Raw genomic sequence first — 21,599 nt, 5'->3', positions numbered from 1 at the left:
AAACCATATCTGCCAATTGTCAGCCTTCCTCCCAAAACAGTCAAAGTCCCCATTTTTCTTCATATAAACCCATCCCTGAATCACATCTGGCCCAGGGGCTTTATTTAATGGATCTTATTCAGCAAGGCAAACTTTCCAACTGTAAATTAGAATTGGAACTACTGCTGTACTAACATCTGTAAAGGTGGTCCCATAAAGCAAGACTCCAACAAAACCATGATGCATGTTCATTTATTCACAGATGTTACGATACAGGATAGGCACCTGCATGCCACTGTGTGTGCTCTTTAAATATCCACCATCTCAGCACTAGTTCACTGGTTGCAGGCCAAAGTAGCACATAGCAGGAAGGAATAAACCTACATTGAAGGAGGACACTGATCTTCATGGATTTGAAGTGGCCACTTTACCGATCATGCGACCGGATAGTATCGATGGAATGGGAGAGGATGAAGCGAGGTCTTTTCCCAGCTCAGTGCTACTACCGTCCTTTTGATATTATTCTTCCTTCCCTCACTCATGCATACACTCCAACACACCATTACAGCACATAATCTGTTAAGAAAGATCTTGCATTTATATAGTGCATTTCACATCCTCAGGGTATCCCCAAGAGCTTTACAACCAAATGGGTTAACTTTTTATTTTGTAGGAGCAGTCACTTTGTAGATAGCAAAGTCCTATGAACAGAAAATGAAAAAGATTGTCCAGTTCATCTCATTGGTGGTGTTGAGTGAGAAATAATTGTTGGCTAGGACACCAGGACAACTCCTGTTCTGCTGTGAATAGTGATATGTAATCTTTTAGGTCCATCTGAACAGACAGATGGGGCCCTGGTTTAACATCTAATCTGAAACATGGTGCCTCTAACAATGTAGCACACCCTCAGTACTGCACTGAATCATCAGCCTTGATTACATGCTCAAATCCTGGAGTGGGGCTTGAGGCGATTGTGCTACTACTGGATGGAGAGCCAAATGTGCTCCTTTGTAACAGTTAAGGAATGCCCAAGACACACAGTAAAATGTTCAGATGCCATCTTTTGTAAAATGTAAGACAATCTACTAGACTACCCTGCCCTTTTAAAGCGCTGACTAGAAAGTCAGTTACTGCTATATTAACTTAAAATACACACAGCGTTCTTTGCAATTCACCGTCAACCTTTATCAAACCCCTTTCTTCCATGGCAAGTGAACAGAGGAACCATTTTACTTTTTACGCACATCAGTTACAAATGGAACTATCCAAGGTGAGAACACAGAAGGATTCTACAGGAAACTTTGCGCTATCTGGCACCGACGGGACCGAGCTGTTGCCGCCCCATCAAAACTGCCGGACAAACCAGCGCTAATGTTGAAACATACGGAGATTTTGAGCTCCGTATCTGGCAACAAACCCTGTTGCTTAGCAACAGCTTCTAAACAGTCGGCCGTAACTTGCAAGTGTCTCTGTAGCTTAGCAACAGCTTCAGCGAGACCTTGCAGAGCCTGACTGGTGAAAAAAAAGCAACGAAAAGAAAAAAAACCTAACGAAACGGCTCCTGATTTTTGCCGGTGGCTCGAGCATTCCGGACAGTTAACCTCCGGATAAACCAAAGTTTCCTGTACTTATAAAATACATAAAATCAAACTGAAACTACAAGGTGTGCGTACTATGTTCTGCACCATGGAGTGGCAGGTCGGAGCTTCATGCCCACAATTCCATGGACAAGTTCCTGATCTCAGCCTTGCAACAGAGGAGGAAAAATGGCAAGCAACCCCAAAGAACCCGAATGGTGAGGTAAAAAATTCTAAAAATAAATATAAGTGTTACAAGTCTGAATTCAATGTTTGGTTTATGAATTCCTTTGGTCCTCATTACATGCATAGTGCTCTCAGTTTTGGCTACTGAAACTTTACAGAATAATCATAAGGCTCTGCTTCTCAGCTGGTAAATGAGTGTCCACACTCTCAAAACATCAAAAACTCTGCCTCAGTTTATAATTACCTAGGGAGATACATTTGGGGGGGGGGGGGGGGGGGTGGTAATTAATTATACTCCATGAGCCTTCAAGAGCATCACACACCACTGTGTTCTGGAGTCCATTTAGGACATTATTCTAGTTATGCCATCACCTTTGCATTGCTAAAGGGAAACTATTTGCAAATGCATCAGAAGTTATCCCCCTTGAAAACAAAGGCATTTAACAGGTTACGGTTATCAGAGCATTAGCTGAAATAACAATCAGTGTTTCAAGGGATACTGAAGCATTGTTTTAGTTTAACATTGGTGTACAACAAACTCGTAAAGTGGTGTACATGATGGTTATATGTGGTTCAAAATCTAACAACCAAGCTGGCTGTTAAATATTTGTATTTGTTAAGGGGCGTAAGGTGCTCTCCCTTTGCACAGCAGTAAAAAGCAGATTGCAGTCCTAATCACCAAGATTTTCAATTAATGAAGAAAACTAAACAAATTGTGGATTGAGATGAAGACTCATACATATTAGCACAAGAAAGAAAAATAATCAGCTAGGATTAATTTTATCCATTATAAGGTACCCATTATTACTGGCTGTTAACAGCTTGTGGAAAGTAGCTGATCTATTCCACTGCTTCAAATTACTGGGATCAAAAGAACACAGGAAATTAGACTCTGGCAGTGGGACAGTCTTCCCTAGCAACACCAAAACATAGGAACCTACTATTTTTCTGCTAAATGAACTAGGAAGGGGACATGGGGTGAAAGACGACTGCAGGTTTCTATAAGTGGACGAGGGGGTACTGAAGATTTTATGTAAATGATCGGGGGAAGGGTATTGAAGGTTTTCACACATAAGAACACAAGGGAGAGCTGCAGGTTTTTCCAAAGACTGATGAATTTGGACAGGAAGATTAAAACGGAAAATTATTTTGACAAAATGTCCCGCTGGTTGAATATAAAACTGAACTTTAGTCTCCGAGATCATGAGTCACCATTCTTCACAAATAAGGCTCGACTCAACTGTGTACCTTCCACGGTGAAATCCATTGAAGTATGCATCCGATTATCTTTTTTAATTATGGGTCTGTGTGTCTCACTATTTAAAAACTGCTTTCTAGGCTAAAAACATAATTCTGCTTTTTATTTCCATTACACATTTTATTTAAATGCCAAATTTCACAGGATGTGTAAAAACATGTTATTTAAATTCTTCAGCATTAATAAAAGTACACGATTATCACCCAAGCTGTAACAGAATATCATAAAAGCCCACCTGACACCCTCAAATACATTACAGTGGCAGAGTTTATACTAACAGTGTATAAAACAAGCTATGGTTACTTCAGCACACAAAGAGTTAAAGATTATTTACAACCACCCTTAGAAATACTTTAAAACTCACTTCTCTTTGATTTTTAAGCTCACTGGCACAGAGTCATCTGCAACACCCTGCTTTCCACTGCGAATGGGATCTGATGGAACAGCACTATTATTCTGTACTGTAGCTGCATCACCCCACTGTTACTCCACATGCAAAGCACTCAGATTGAGAAGCTGAATAAATGCTAATAGCTGCCAACTCAACCAAATACAAGTAGGAAACGATCTCATTCTTCCATTCATTTCAGTCAATCCTGGCTGCTGTTTTCTTGCATACTAAGTACAGTCTGCAAACAAACAAAGCAGGATGAGGGAGCGAGTCCTGTCATATGCTTCCAAACCACAAGCATTAAGCAGCACAAAGAGTGGATAAACGTTTAGTTTGCCTGGAGAAGTATTACATGACCCCATCCTAAAAACACTAATACCTTGAGGGAGATACTGTGGACAGTACACGTGAGGTTTTCCTAGTATCAACAGCACTTTGAAATACAAAGAGCCTATGCAGATCCAATAGCTTCACACATTGGGGGATGAATATCCACCGGGGAGGGGGGGGGGGGGCAAAAGAGGAGAAAAAAGTGTGTCCTAGGATACACCAACCAGTAGCATCTGCCACTGAACTCACTGAAGTTCATGGGGTCGGGGCAAGAGCTGTAAGTGGCAGGTCACTGCCGGTTTGGGGGTGCATCTGAGGCACTCCCCCCTCAAAGAAACACAGGCGGTAGCTATCAGCCCCTCATCTTCAGCGGTCCAGGCCACATCTACCCGGTGAGGTACACTTGGAATCAGGTTAAGGCAACCCAACACCAGTTCCCAACTCACAGCCGAGATGTAGGAATTCTTGATTTTAGGGAATCTTCATCCCTGCCCCTTACATTGATGGCCTTGCAAGAGTGGGCAGAGGCTCTGGCCCCCACAAGATCATTTCGCAAACTTCGGCTCATGGCCAGGACCCGGCATATCAGTGTCCTGGCATAGTTTCCGGCTATTCCAGTAGACTCCCTTGTTATGGCAGGAGTCCACTAAAACAAAAAAGGTGACTCAACCGTGGCTAACAAGGGAAATTAGGGATAGCATAAGATCCAAGGAGAGGACATAAATTGGCCAGAAAAAGCAGTAAACCTGAGGAGTGGGAGCAGTTTAGGATTCAGCAAAGGAGGACAAAGGGATTAATTAAGAGGGGGGAAATAGAGTATGAGAGTAAGCTTTCAGGGAACATAAAAACTGACTGTAAAAGCTTCTATAGATATGTGAAGAGAAAAAGATTGGGGAAGTCAAGCGTAGGTCCCTTGCAATCAGAATCAGGGGAATTTATAATGGGGAACAAAGAAATGGCAGACCAATTAAATACATACTTTGGTTCTGTCTTCACAAAGGAGGACACAAATAACCTCCCAGAGATGTCGGTGAACATAGGGTCTAATGAGAGGGAGGAACTGAAAGAAATCAGTATTTGTACGGAAATGGTGTTAGGAAAATTGACAGGATTGAAGGCCGATAAATCCCCAGGGCCTGATAATCTACATCCTAGGGTACTTAAGGAAGTGGCTCTAGAAATAGTAGATGCATTGCTGATCATCTTCCAAAATTCTATAGACTCTGGAACAGTTCCCATGGATTGGAGGGTAGCTAATGTTACCCCACTATTCAAAAAAGGTGGTAGCGAGAAAATGGGGAATTATAGACCGGTAAGCCTGACATCGGTAGTGGGGAAAATGCTAAAGTCTATTATAAAAGATGCAATAGCAGAGCACTTGGAAAACAGTGACAGGATTGGACAAAGTCAGCGTGGATTTACAAAAGGTAAATTGTGCTTGACTAATCTACTGGAATTTTTTGAGGATGTAACTGGTAGAATAGATAAGGGAGAACCAGTGGATGTGGTGTATTTGGACTTTCAGAAGGCTTTCGATAAGGTCCCGCATAAGAGGTTAGCGTGTAAAGTTAAGACACATGGGATTGGGGGCAAGGTACCGACTTGGATAGAGAACTGGTTGGCAGACAGGAAGCAAAGAGTTGGAATAAACGGGTCTTTTTCCGAGTGGCAGGCAGTGACTAGTGGGGTACCGCAGGGATCGGTCCTAGGACCCCAGCTATTCACAATATATATAAATGATCTAGACGAGGGCACTAGATGTAATATCTCCAAGTTTGCAGATGACACAAAGCTGGGTGGGCATGTGTACTGTGAGGAAGATGCGGAGAAACCCCAGTATGATTTGGACAGGTTGGGTGATTGGGCAGATGCAGTATAATGTGGATAAATGCAAGGTTATCCACTTTGGTGGCAAATACAGGAAGGCAGATTATCTGAACTGCAATAGATTGGGAGAAGGGGAAGTGCAACGAGACCTGGGTGTCCTTGTGCACCAGTCGCTGAAGGTAAGCATGCAGGTGCAGCAGGCGGTTAAGGCGGCAAATAGTATGTTGGCCTTCGTAGCGAGAGGGTTCGAGTACAGGAACAAGGATGTCTTGCTGCAGTTGTACAGGGCCTTGGTGAGACCACGCCTTGAGTATTGTGTGCAGTTTTGGTCGCCTTATCTGAGGATGGATGTTCTTGCCATGGAGGGAGTGCAGCGAAGATTCAGCAGACTGATACCTGGGATGGCAGGAATGACATATGAGGAGAGATTGGGTCGATTGGGCTTTTACTCGCTGGAGTTTAGAAGAATGAGAGGGGATCTCATTGAAACTTATAAAATTCTAACAGGACTAGATGCAGAAAGGATGTTCCCGATGGCGGGGGAGTCCAGAACCAGAGGTCACAGTCTAAGGATAAGGGGTAAGCCATTTAGGACAGAGATGAGCAGGAATCTCTTCACCCAGAGTGGTGAACCTGTGGAATTCTCTACCACAGAAGGCAGTTGAGGCCAATTCATTAAATATATTCAAGAAGGAGTTAGATATATTTCTTAAGGCTAAAGGGATCAAGGGATATGGGGAGAAGGCAGGGACAGGGTACTGAGTTTGGATGATCAGCCATGATCTCATTGAATGGCGGAACAGGCTCAAGGGGCCGAATGGCCTACTCCTGCTCCTTTCTTCTATGTTTCTATGAATGGCCACGGTTTCCAGTCCCTCATTGTGCCTCCTGTATACACAAAGCTGGTTACACACTTCTATGTGCTTGCAATGTTACTTTGTGATAACCCAACACAGAAAAAGGCAACGTAACTGATACCTAGATTAGGTCACCTAAACTAAGAAGTTGAAAAGCCTGGCATTGTTTATTCTCAAAAGGAACAAGGGGGATATTATTCAAAATTCTTAAGTGAATAGATAAATTGAACCCCCATATGTTTGTGATTGCCACAAACTCTAGAACTAGGGGACACACATCAACCTTAGAAGATGGAAGGTGCAGAGTTTAGACTAAACTACTTTAAACAGAGGTAACAGAAAATGCTGGAAATACTCAGCAGGCCTGGCAGCATCCGTGGAGAGAGAAACAGTGGTAGTTTCTCTCTCCACGGATGCTGCCAGGCCTGCTGAGTATTTCCAGCATTTTCTGTTATTTCAGATTTCCAGCATCTGCAGTATTTTGCTATTATATACTTTAAACAGAGGGTGATTAACATGTGGGGCAGGCTGTGAGAAAGGCATAGGAGCTTAATAGTACAGAAAAATGTAATGAAGAATTGGATAGATATTTGACAAGGTAGGGAATTGATGGGTATTAGTTTTGTTTTTCACTGGCCAGATATCTCCTGGTCCTGTACTTTCATATAGTCCTAAGCATGAAGATACATAAACAAACAGTCTTTTGAGGAAAAAGGCATGGTATTTCAGATGATCTTTGTGTAGTTCTGTATTTAAAATATGCAAAACAAATTAAATGGACTACAGCAATGACCCCCCCCCCCCCCGGTGTCCTATGTTGTTATGGGCTAATTGGCGCCGGGGGAGGCAGGGGGAGTGAGGAAAGAAAAGGAATCTAAGGGCCGTTCTAACTAAATATAAATTGAGCGCAGAGTCTAAGCAGTCATTTAAAAAATATTAAAGTTGGAACACATTTTTAAATCTTCAGCAGGCACCACTGGCTATATTATGCTGTGGCAAGTCACTACAGCAATTCCCCACACACCTGCAGCTGTATCATAAAGGTCTCCAGTGCCTGTCCTATACTAGGATTTCCAACCCTCCAGAATTGTCTTGGGAGTCTCCAGGAATAAAAGATTAATCTCCTGGACACTGCTGCAAGCAACCCAGAAGAAAAATCATGGGGGCATTAAAAAAATGGTGTGGTTTTTCTCATTTTCTTTGAACACTTTCATTTTATTAGTTATTAAAATATTGGAGATGGGGAAAAAAATCCTGTTTGACTGAGTGGGGCAGTTGGAGCCTGGAGGTCATGTGATGAAATCTCCAGGAATACACCCAGAGTTGGCAACCCTTAAATGGACTTGACCCAGACTCCAGGAAATAGGCCATGGTCAGCATAGGCAGGGAGTGGGTGGAATTCCCACCTCCCATCCCACCAAATTTCATGCCCAGTACAACTGACAGGAAAGTTGTCCCGAACATGTGTTTTTTTAATGAGAAAAGACAGACTACAATTTTTCAATGATCAATTAATTTTATTAAATTTTTCAGTACCAGCAATTTATATTTTACATATTTGACGATCACTTTTTCCCCTTGTAGGTCATGAACTTGTGTCACTATTGTGCTCCCCTATGTCAGCAAGTACCATTTTGTGGATGGCTGCATTTCCAACTGGAAAGCTCCCTGGGATAATCACTTCACTACATATATGTGTGACACGTTTTGACAACCCTGTTGGATCTGCTATAGCATGAAAGTGCTCATCTGCTGGAGTCTTTGTGGGCTCACTACTTTCAAAGGTGGGCTCTTCCATCACTGGTGCAGTGTTATGCAATAGCACTGACTGCCAACCACTTGGTCCTACGCCATTCCATACACACTACTGCTGGAGGGTACCCCCTCATGATGGCCACATACCTACGTGAGTATACAACAGTTTGCATCCACAAGGTTTCAGAATGCTTCCCTCATGATTGCCTGTAACCATTCTCTTAGCAAGTTGAAGCCTGCTACAGCTGCATCTCGGAGTTTGGATCCCAAAGCCTGCATTACAGGAGTGGGAGTATTCATGAAAGATGCTCTGCATGCACTTATGGCTTGCGTAACTGAGATCTCAACTACCACTGGCGTTATTGTGTGCTCAATGGCCGACGACAGTACGCACGACCATTGGGTAGCCTAAATATAGCGCCGTGGCTATATAGGCAAATGATGCTTCAGCATGAACCTTGTGTTCTTAACATGTTTAACAGCTTCCATTAGAAGGCAGCCTCACGAAGGTCTGTAGTCCCATACAACCAAGGAAGGAAACTCAGCATGCTGGACATCGACCCTGTACCAGCTGGCCCCTCCATTACCACTCTAAATCAGTGCTCAGTACCTTCCCTTGTGCTTTCTGCTCTACATCACTATAAACTTCTCCCATCAGGGTGTATCTGCACTGGTGCCTGCTTCAAGTGGGAGTGGTGATGGCTGGTGCGCAGGTGACCCAGTACTCTTTGGCTGCACTTGGTTGACCCACTGGGTTCCGATTGATCTGTGAAAAGACCAGGTGGCTCATTAGCAGTATATAAGCACACTTACCTATTTGGGCATCATTACATGCAATATTACACACGTGCACAAGCAATGCACAACGCATTTATGATCAATAAATATATGCTACATACCAGTAGTTCAATGTTCCAATCTCTGTAGTTCCAATGCCTTCTAGCTACCACCTTCCGAATAAATCAAAATTGCTTCCTTATATGTCGGGAGTTGTATGTGGTCATATTGCACAAATACCTGCTGCGCGCTGGGCCCTCCTGTTATGTGCCAGTTTTGTCTTTAAAAATAAGAGCAGTGGGGATTTAGGTAGTGATTTGGCCCAAGGAAACTCCTTTCTGCAACACTTATCTTTCCCATCATGGCACGAACAATGTCATTTTCATTACCTGCTACTTTCACTTCTTAGTATCTTACACGTTGCATTCTTGCTATTGGTTGTGTAAGTGCAGTCTTTTTTTGTATATACAAAATCTAACACCTAGTGCTCTCCTTCATGTCATTTCACGCCTTGTGCTGTTAATTTACAGTAATATTTATGCCTAGTCTTTGTGTTCAAGTTGTGCAACTTGTTCCCAAGTACCTGCCAGATCCTGCAAGTAGCTTCATGGGGTTCACTCTTTTAGTGACAAATACCCACACTTGTTCCTTCTTAACATATTTGAAATTGTCGTGTGTCCCCCTCCACCCCACCAAAAATTTAACTGTGATGCTCCGATATAGGCTATCCATACTTGCAAGGCCCTAGCTGGTAAATTTGGCTTTTTCTCAATTGTCGTTGAGCCATTATCTACAGATATTGCAGACTCCATAGCTGCATTAACAAACCTTTGGACATTTATTGCATGGATTTCAGTTGCTTGTTAGTTGTGTTAAAGGATCATTAATGCAGGTGTGCAACAATCAACAGCTATCTTTTGGTGCTGCAAACAAAATTACATTTTCAGGAAGGGCATGTTTTAAAACTGCTTGTTCCTGCAATTTTTGCTATTGGGTCATAATTTATGATGAAAAATGATTGCAGGCATTAAAAAACCCTCATTTTACCTGAACATCTATTTCTTGCTAAAATCAGCGTTAAAATATACCCTTAATTCTCAAGAACTAGTAATTCCTTCATATACAAACACCATTCCATCTCTGGCGATAAAAACCACAAATGACGTATACTTTATTCACATTTTATGCTCCACGGCTGTAAGCTAATTGTTGCACTTGAACAGTACCTGCTATTTTGGACATGAAAATGCTGAATGTAGAGTACCATGTCTGGAAAGTAATGTCATGCTAAAGCTATGACAAGACTGCACAAGTCTACAGCAGCACTTTGTGACAATCTACCCTGATGCTAAATAAGAGATATCATTATGATATGGAAGCATCAAATTACTTACCAACTGATGGAATGCATAGCTGCTTCGCGTTAAGTAACTCTCTAATTTAATTAGTAACAGCAAACTTAAGAAGTTTTTAAAATAGATCTATTAAAATAATGTTGAAAAGGCCGAAAAACCTTGAATATAGCAGTTGGATTTTATTACTCCCCTTTCTCAACAGACTTTTCCACTGATGTAGCAAGTTGAAGCTCAGCCATCCTCTGTGCATTATCTTTCCCCCCCACCCCACTATCTTCCAGCTGAACAGTCCATATGAAAATCAGGAGTGCCACATCAATTTAAATTGAACAAAATTAAATATAGATACAGAACACTTGATTTCAAGAGATTTTCTGAAATGGATGTTCTAAAAATGATTTATGGCAGTCCAAGCAGCAATAGTCAGCCCTGGTTTTGCATATTTTAACTACTACAAATCTAACACTCTTAAAATCACCTTTTAAGCATTCCAAATTTCTGATAAGTACAATGACTGCATCGTTCCATACTTGCATTCCAACTGCACTGTGACGAGCTAATCAACTGCATGCACATCATGTGCCCTTAATCACAATTAGCCACTGATGGGAGATCAAGCAACTAGAAAGAGAACACAAAGTGGTCATTAAGTACAACAGTGGCCCGGAATTTCCGATAGGAGGCCTCCTACGTGCGGATGCCTCCTATCGGGAAAAAAAACCTACGCCTTTACCTGAGGGCTCCCAAGGCCCGCTCTTGGGCCTCTCCTGGTGCACGCACGCGCACACACACACACCAACACACACACACACACACCACACCCACACACCACACACACCACACCCACACCACACCCCACACACCAACACCACACACACACCAACACCCCACACACCACCACACACCAACACCACACACCACACCACACACACCAACACCACACACACACCCACACCACACACACACCAACACCCCACACACACACACCACACACCACACCACACACCCCACCACACACCAACACCACACCACACACACCAACACCACACACACACCCACACCACAACCACACACACACCCCACACACCACACACCACACAAACACACCAACACCACACCAACCACACACACACCCACACACACACACCAACCACACCCACAACACACCACACACCCCACACCCCACACCCCACACCCCACACACACCACACCACACACACACCACCACACACCACACACCACACACACACCACACCACACACACACCACACACACCCCACACACACCACACACCACACACCACACACACACACACACCACACCCCCCCACACCACACCACACACACACCACACACACCCCACACACACACACACCACACCCACCACACACACACACACCACACCCACAACACACCACACACCACACACACCACACACACACACCACACCCACACCACACCCACACACCACACACACACCACACACACCACACACCACACACACACCACACACACACCACACACACACACACACCCACACAACCCCACACCACACCACACACACACCACACCACACACACACACACCCCACACACACCACACCACACAACACACACCACACACCACACACCACACACCCCACACACACCACACACACACACCACACACACACACCACACACCACACACACACACCACACACACACACCACACACACACCACACACCCACCACACACCACACACACCACACAACACACAACACACCACACACCACACACACACACCACACCCACACACACACCACACCACACACACCCCACACACACACACCACACACACACACCACACCCACACACACACACACACCACACACACACACCACACCCACAACACACCACACACACCACACACACACACCACACCCACACCCACCACACACACACCACACCACACCCACACAACCCCACACCACACCACACACACACCACACACCACACACCACACACACACCACACACACACACACCCACACCCCACACACACCACACAACACACACACACCACACACACACCACACAACACACACCACACACACACACCACACACCACACACCCCACACACCACACACCACACACACACCACACACACACCACACACCACACACACCCACACCCCACACACCCCACACACACCACACACACCACACAACACACACACACCACACACACACCACACAACACACACCACACACACACACCACACACCACACACCCCACACACACCACACACCACACACACCACACAACACACACCACACACACCACACACAACACACCACACACACCACACACACACCACACACCACACACCACACCACACACAACACCACACAAACACACCAACACCACACACACACCCACAACACACCACACACCCCACACCCCACACACACCACACACCACACACCACACACCCCACACACACCACACACCACACCCACACACCACACCCACACAACCCCACACCACACCACACACACACCACACACACCCCACACACACCCCACACACACACACCACACACACACCACACACACACACACCACACCCACAACACACCACACACCCCACACCACACACACACACACCACACCCACACCACACCCACACACCACACACACACCACACACACACAACCCCACACCACACCACACACACACCACACACCACACACCACACACACACCACACACACACACACCACACACACACCCACACCCCACACACACCACACAACACACACACACCACACACACACCACACAAACCACACACACACACCACACACCACACACCCCACACACACCACACACACCACACACACACACCACACACCACACACACACCACACACACACCACACACACCACACACAACACACCACACACACACCACACACCACACACACACCACACACCACACACAACACCACACAAACACACCAACACCACACACACACCCACAACACACCACACACCCCACACCCCACACACACCACACCACACACCCCACACACACCACACACCACACCCACACAACCCCACACCACACCACACACACACCACACACACCCCACACACACACACACCACACACACACCACACACACACACACCACACACACACACACCACACCCACACACCACACCCACACCACACCCACACACCACACACACACCACACACACACCCCACACACACACACCACACACACACCACACAACACACACACACCACACACCACACACCCACACCACACACCACACACACCACACACCACACACCACACCACACACACACACCACACACCACACACACCACACACACACCACACACCACACACACACACACCACACACACACCACACACCACACACCACACACACCACACACACACCACACACCACACCACACACAACACACCACACACACCACACCCACACCACACACCCCACACACACACACACCACACACACACCACACACACCACACCCACAACACACCACACACCCCACACCCCACACACACACACACACACCACACCCACACCACACCCACCACACACCCCACACACACACCCCACACACACCCCACACACACACACCACACACACCACCCACACACACACCACACCCACACAACCCCACACCACACCACACAACACACACACACCACACACCACACACCACACACACACACACACACACACACCACACACCACACCACACACAACACACCACACACACCACACCCACACCACACACCCCACACACACCACACCACCCACACACACCACACCACCCACACACCACACACACACCACACACACACACACACACACACCACACACACACAACCCCACACACACCACACACACCACACACACCACACACACACCCACACCCCACACACACCACACAACACACACCACACAACACACCACACACCCCACACACACACACCACACACACACACCACACACACCACACACACACACCACACACACCACACACCACACACACCACACACCCCACACACACACCACACCCACACCACACACCCCACACACCCCACACACACACACACCCCACACACACCACACCACACACACACACCACACACACCACACACACACACCACACACACACCACACCCACACACACCACACACCACACACACCACACACCACACCCACACCACACACACCAACCACACACACACACCACACACACACACACCACACACACACCACACACACACACACCACACACACACCCCACACACACACACACACACCACACACACACACCACACACACAAACAAACACACACACCACACAAACAAAAACACACACCACACACACACCACACACCACACACACAAACACACACACACACACACACACACACCACACAAACAAAAACACACACCACACACACACCACACACCACACACACACCACACACCACACACACACACCACACACACCACACAAACAAAAACACACACCACACACACACACACACAACACACACACACACACACCACACACACACACCACACACACACAAAAACACACACACCACAACACACACAGAGGCCCAGGTATCCCAGGGGCGCAGGCAGTTCGCAAGTGTCCCTGGGATCACGGGGTCCCAGGCGAACCAATGGGAGAAGGGAATCCTCCTTCATACTTTTGACAGACAGACCTGTCAAAAGTATGATTGGGGATCACTGAAAAAAGACACTACAACATTAAATTATTATTTTTTAAACCATCATATTTTAAAATGAATTAAAATTACATTAAATTCAATATTTTAAACAAAAATTTAATTTTTTGAAAAAAATAATTAAAGTTTTTTACGGGGCTAAAAATAAACTTACCTTTTTTAAAAAAAAAGTATTTTTAAATTATAAATGAGTGAAAAGAATTTTTTTTACTTTTTTAAACTCTTATGCTGGTAAAAGCAGGCCGTACGCCTGCTTTTACCAGGCGTAAGATTTTTAAAGGATTTCAGCGGACGGAGGTTGTGCAGAAAGCGGAACTCTCCACCCGCAGAGGCTTGACAGATCGGAAGTGCCGGATTTCAGTGCATGCGCTTCACATGCCTGAAACCGGCACTTGCGAGGTCCCTACGGGTGTGTACACAGCTCATACACACCCTTAGGCATCGGAAATTATGGGCCAGTATCTTTACCTTTGAACATGCACATTCACTTTTTTTCTAAATCATTTTCAACTAGCACCTCTGATAGTTGCCTTTTTATATTTATATTACGCAAAAAGGACCTAACAAATGTAGTATTACTAAACCACAATACCTACATTTGTAAAACTGGAATAGAGACAAAGTAATTCCTCAAGACATTACTTTGTAATAATCTATTTTGTATTGCAAAGATTTTAAATTGTTCAAGATGTAGAGTTCACTGCTACACAAAGTTAAAACTCATTCTCTCCTTTTCCTTTTTGCCAATTGATTCATTTTAACACATTATCCCAGAGGGTCTAAATCTGCAAGTACCCTGAAATGTAATGTTTCACGAGTTCTACCTTGCTTGCACCTGCAGCAAGTTAACTTCATGTGGATTTTCGAGGTTTAAGATTGAACATACTTATGGACAAGCTATTGGTTGCCAACCATCTGTCAGTGCCTTTGAATAATGCAACAGGATACTCACCACATCTGTGTGCGTGATCTTGGCCAGGAGATCTGTCAGGTTATCACTTGAAAGTGAACTGTCGCCAATATCGAGCTGAAGTCCACATATTGCTGCCCCCACACTTCCAGTCGCAATCATTGACGGTGGATACATGGCAAATTTGAAGTCTGCAGGGGCAGGCACAACAGAAATTAAAAATCTTTAACTGTGCTCAAATAATGCTATCAGGTATGATTTTTAAACCAAATTTCTAAAATAACTCTCACTCCCACCTTGCACATAAAACAACTACGTCTGAGCAGACTGACCCAAAGAGAACTCACATTAATTACAACATGTTTAAAAGAGTCAGAATATATGGCCCCCTTTTCAGTAAAATGACATCCTAGAAACACACTGATCATGCAAGTCTGAATAAAGAGCCACAGTGCCCCTGCCAACCAACACTGCTGTAGGTCTGCTTCCACGTGTGGTCACATGAACGCATTTCAATACCCAATAACCTTGTAAGCTCCTTTAATGTCATTCACAATGCAAATGAGACAGCTAGCAAATGGCCAGAGGCCAGAATGACTAATGCCTAGCTTCCAAAAGACTTGCATAGCTTCCATCTTCACTCTTCCTTTCCTCCATAACAAGCACCATAAACTTGGCTATCAAAGCTCCACATGTCCTCTCTTTGTTGTGCAACAGGCAGCGATTTGTATCAGTGGCTCCTATTTTTAGCATATTAATTAACTACTGCAACTGGTGAGGCAAGTGTCTCCAACAGGAGAGTGTGGCACCATTGTCTGAAGCCATCGCCTCATCTTTCGCTATTGAAAATCATGGAAATGACCTTCCTACTGATATGAATTCAAGCTGACATGCTCACAAAAGGACTGGGGGGCAGGGCACCAATTTCACACACGCGGTTTGCCAGCTCACCCGACCAAGCTAGCAAGGGAGGATTTTTTTTTAATGAAAAGGGCTGCATCACTCTGGGTCACCTAGAAGGTTGTGTTAGGACTAGGGATAATTAAGCAAAGATTTAACTACAACACTAACTAGAAATTTACAATATTTTAAAAGGATTTTTTCCCCCCTGAAATGTGTTAATGTTTGTGTGAATAAAATCTTCCTGCCACTCTATGTAGTGTGATCAAAAATCTACAGAGGCTGCAATTCTATTTTACCTATATGAATTTATTCTCCAATATGTAAGTATATACAAAATTCAAACAGTAGATTTAGCATGCATCTGTGTTTGTCACACTTCAGGGGCCAAACATGCAAATTTGCATCACACATTAAAATAGGTATAAGGAAAGAAAATTGATCATTTGGAATGCACAGAAATTCCCTTCGCAACAAGAAATGTTTGGACACAGGAGTCAGAATGTCGATAATCTCTGACCGGTCTTAGCAATCACACTTCAAAACAAAAGCATTGCATTCTGGGTTCTGACCTGTAGCCGGAAGAAAAATTAAACTCCGAACAGCCACCTCCACTATTAACAGCAATTAGACTTTGTGGCCTTAACCGTACCAGCAGAATAATATGCTGCGTGACATGGTATAATGTTCCTTTACAGCACATTATCTGACTTATGAGCAATGCCGCAGGAAATTCAATACATTGAAAACTGTACTCCAGCCAGCGCACTGTCACAGATGCAAAACAACTGTAACATACTCGGTGCTTCAGTTGGCAGCTCAACATTGACTAGCGCATTGCAATCTGCAAATTTACCTGACCAAACAACAGTCGAACCAAATGACGAGAATTTCCAGCCATAAAAAAAGCAAGCACTGCTCTGGTCCTTCATCTACCATCACCAAGAGGTTAACTGATCATTCAACTCATTTGCCATTTGCAGGATCTTGCTGTGTGCAAATTCACAGTCACATTTACCTATACAACTACTTCAAAAAAGTAATTCATTGAATGTGAAGTGCTTTGGGACACCCTGAGGAGTGATGCTGGCACTAAAAAAATACAAGTTAATTCTCTTTAGAAGGACAGGCCAGTTTAAACACAGCTCTGCCTTAGCAGCAGAAATATATGTTGTGCATTACATTATCAAATACACCTGTCACTAGAAGACAGTGTTGCATCCAATTTAAGTGACTGGAGGATATAAAGAAAAATGTAAAACAAAACATTTAGTGTACCATTTCCTGTCTGTCATATTTCTCCATCACACTTCAAGTCTCATACAAAAAAGTCTGAAGAAAAAAGGTTCCCAGCAGTTGAAAATACCGTAGCTGACAAAGCAGCCTGAATAGCCATGACTTCTGGTTGACCTTATTTCATGTTATAAAAAAGCCAGGGTTTTGATCTGCAGCCTACAAACAATTAAACCTCGAACCAGTGTTTACTTATCAGCAATTAGACATTGTGGCCTTAGAGACACAGCTTCACCTCAGCAGCAGAATACACTGCGCATAATATCTAAACGTCATTAGAAACTAGTGCAGAAGTTGCTAGACTAACAAAATAGTAAATTTCAATGTTTTTGATATAATTCATGCGAGTTCAGTCAAGTTGTTTTAAAAAGTAGGAAAAATCCACTCTCAATGTTAATAGGAGGATATAATGCCATACAGCTCTCTAGAAAGTAATTCTGTTACTTTACTAGTATGTACAGTCTGAAAAATAAAACCTCTGCAGAAGACATACACAAACTCACTTATCACAGATGGGTAACATCAGATACAGGAAACTTTTTTTTAATCCGGCACGGACGAGACCGACGTGGTGCCGGTTCATCAAAAATTCCGGATAACCGAAAGCTGTAGTAAGATACGGAGCCGAGAGCTCCGTATAAAGCAACAAACCCTGGTTCAAAACAATGGCCACAAGTTGCAAGCGTCTCTGTAGCTTAGCAACAGCTGCAGCCACACCCTTGCACAGCAACACATGGAGGAAGGCAAGTAATAAAAGTTACCTGAACCTACTCCTGAATTTTGCCGGTTAACCGACATTTCCGGTTAATCGAAAGTTTCCTGTAATGAGTTAATAAGAACATCTTTGTGACGGAATCGGTCATTGAGCTTGTGCTGTGGGCTTCCTGCATCCCTAATAAACTGAAAATGGCAGGGGGTTGGGAACCTGAGCAGGGAGAGAGAGGAAAGGGAAACAGGGATAAAAGCAAAAGATAGGAAGGAGAAAAACAAAAGTGTCAGTCAGAGAAATCAACGGTTTAAATCAAACGTGGCCACAGTAAATAATAATTCTAACAGGTCTAAGTGCGTTAAAAAAACAAGCCTGAAGGCTTTGTGTCTTAATGCGAGGAGCATTTGTAATGAGGTGGACGAATTGGCTGCGCAAATAGAGGTAAACGAATATGATTTGGTTGGGATTATGGAAACGTGGCTCAAGGATGGCCAAGACTGGGAACTCAACATCTAGGGGTATCCGATATTCAGGAAAGATAGGCAAAAAGGAAAGGGAGGTGGGGTAGCATTACTGGTTAAAGAAGGGATTAATACAATTGTAATGAAGGATATTAGCTCTGATGATGTGGAATCTGTATGGGTAGAATTGAGAAATACTAAGGGGAAAAAAACATTAGTGGGAGTGGTATATAGACCTCTCAACAGTAAGGCGGAGGTTGGGGATGGCATTAAAAGGGAAATTAAAGAAGCGTGCAATAAGGGCACAGCAGTCATCATGGGTGACTTTAATCTACATATAGATTGGGCCAACCAAATTAGTAACAATACTGTGGAGGAGGAATTCCTGGAGTGTTTACGGGATGGTTTCCTGGACCAATATGTCGAGGAACCAACCAGAGATCAGGCCATCTTAGACTGGGTATTATGTAACGACAAAGGATTAATTAGCAATCTTGTTGTACGAGGCCCCTTGGGTCTGAGCGATCATAATAAAGGAAACTACGATGGTCTGAGGAGCGAGTTGGGTAGGATTGATTGGGGAATGGCACTCAAAGGGTTGACGGTGGATAGGCAATGGCAAACATTCAAAGACCGAATGGATGAGCTACAGAATTTGTTCATCCCAGTTTGGCATAAAAATAAAACAAAAAAGGTGACTCAACCGTGGCTAACAAGGGAAATTAGGGATAGCATAAGATCCAAGGAGACGACATATAAATTGGCCAGAAAAAGCAATAATCCTGAGGATTGGGAGCAGTTTAGGATTCAACAAAGGAGGACAAAGGGATTAATTAAGAAAGGGAAAATAGAATAGAGTAAGCTAGCAGGGAACATAAAAACTGACTGTAAAAGCTTTTATAGATATGTGAAGAGAAAAAGATTGGTGAAGTCAAGCGTAGGTCCCTTAGTCAGTCAGAATCAGGGGAATTTATAATGGGAAACAAAGAAATGGCAGACCAACTAAATTCATACTTTGGTTCTGTCTTCACAAAGGAGGACACAAATAACCTCCCAGAGATGCCGGGGAACATAGGGCCTGATGAAAGGGTGGAACTGAAAGCACGGTGGCATAGTGGTTAGCACTGTTGCCTCACAGGGACCCGGGTTCGAATCCGGCCTCGGGCGACTGTCTGTGTGGAGTTTGCACATTCTCCCTGTGTTTGCGTGGGTTTCCTCCGGGTGCTCCGGTTTCCTCCCACAGTCCAAAGATGTGCGGGTTAGGTTGATTGGCTATGATAAATTGACCCTTAGTGTTAGGGGGATTAAATACGTGGGGTTACGGGGATAGGGTGGGATATGTGTTGGTGTAGGGGTTATGGGGATCGGGTGGGATATGTGTCGGTGCAGGCTCGATGGGCCGAAATGGCCTCTATCTGCACTGTGGGGTTTCTGTGATTTCTGTGAAATCAGTATTTGTAGGGAAATGGTGTTAGGAAAATTGATGGGACTAAAGGCCGATAAATCCCCAGGGCCTGATAATCTACATCCCAGGGTACTTAAGGAAGTGGCCCTGGAAATAGTAGATGCATTGCTGGTCATCTTCCAGAACTCGATAGACTCTGGAACAGTACCCATGGATTGGAGGGTATGTTACCCCACTATTCAAAAAAGGTGGTCGAGAAAAAGCAGGGAATTATAGACCGGTAAGCCTGACATCGGTAGTGGGGAAAATGATAGAATCTATTATAAAAGATGTAATAGCAGAGCGCTTGGTAAGCAGTGACAGGATCGGACAAAGTCAACATGGATTTACAAAAGGTAAATCATGCTTGACTAATCTACTGGAATTTTTTGAGGATGTAACTGGTAAAATAGATAAGGGAGAACCAGTGGATGTGGTGTATTTGGACTTTCAGAAGGCTTTCGATAAGGTCCCACATAAGAGATTAGCGTGCAAAATTAAGGCACATGGGATTGGGGGCAGGGTATTGACTTGGATAGAGAACTGGTTGGCGGACAGAAAGCAAAGAGTTGGAATAAACGGGTCGTTTTCCGAGTGGCAGGCAGTGACTAGTGGGGTACCGCAAGGATCGGTCCTAGGACCCCAGCTGCTCACAATATATATTAATGATCTGGACGAGGGAATTGGATGTAATATCTCCAAATTTGCAGACGACACAAAGCTGGGTGGGAGGGTAAGCTGTGAGGAGGATGTCGTGAAACTCCAGTACGATTTGGACAGATTGGGTAGAAACATGGCAAATGC

At 44.5% G+C, this 21,599-nt stretch overlaps 1 protein-coding gene across 7 annotated transcripts in view; it reads right to left on the bottom strand.

Annotated features, from left to right (window-relative positions):
- Window positions 1–21,599, bottom strand: part of LOC147105678 (G1/S-specific cyclin-D2) — a 61,990-nt gene that overhangs the window by 32,621 nt on the left and 7,770 nt on the right. For 4 of the 7 annotated variants that reach the window (XM_086010246.1, XM_086010247.1, XM_086010249.1 and 1 more), the window contains exon 4: window positions 16,031–16,179. In XM_086010246.1, coding sequence (XP_085866372.1) covers window positions 16,031–16,179 — 149 coding nt within the window. Of the gene's footprint in view, window positions 1–6,864; window positions 9,218–10,770; window positions 10,914–16,030; window positions 16,180–21,599 lie in introns of those variants that run through there. The other 3 variants (XR_015081553.1, XR_015081554.1, XM_086010250.1) reach the window with 3 other exon arrangements.

Source organism: Somniosus microcephalus, chromosome 17 (genome assembly GCF_052327205.1).
Source record: "Somniosus microcephalus isolate GS21.2 chromosome 17, FLI_Smic_1.0, whole genome shotgun sequence".
NCBI lineage: Eukaryota > Metazoa > Chordata > Chondrichthyes > Squaliformes > Somniosidae > Somniosus > Somniosus microcephalus.
This window is presented reverse-complemented; position numbering and strand designations above follow the sequence as displayed.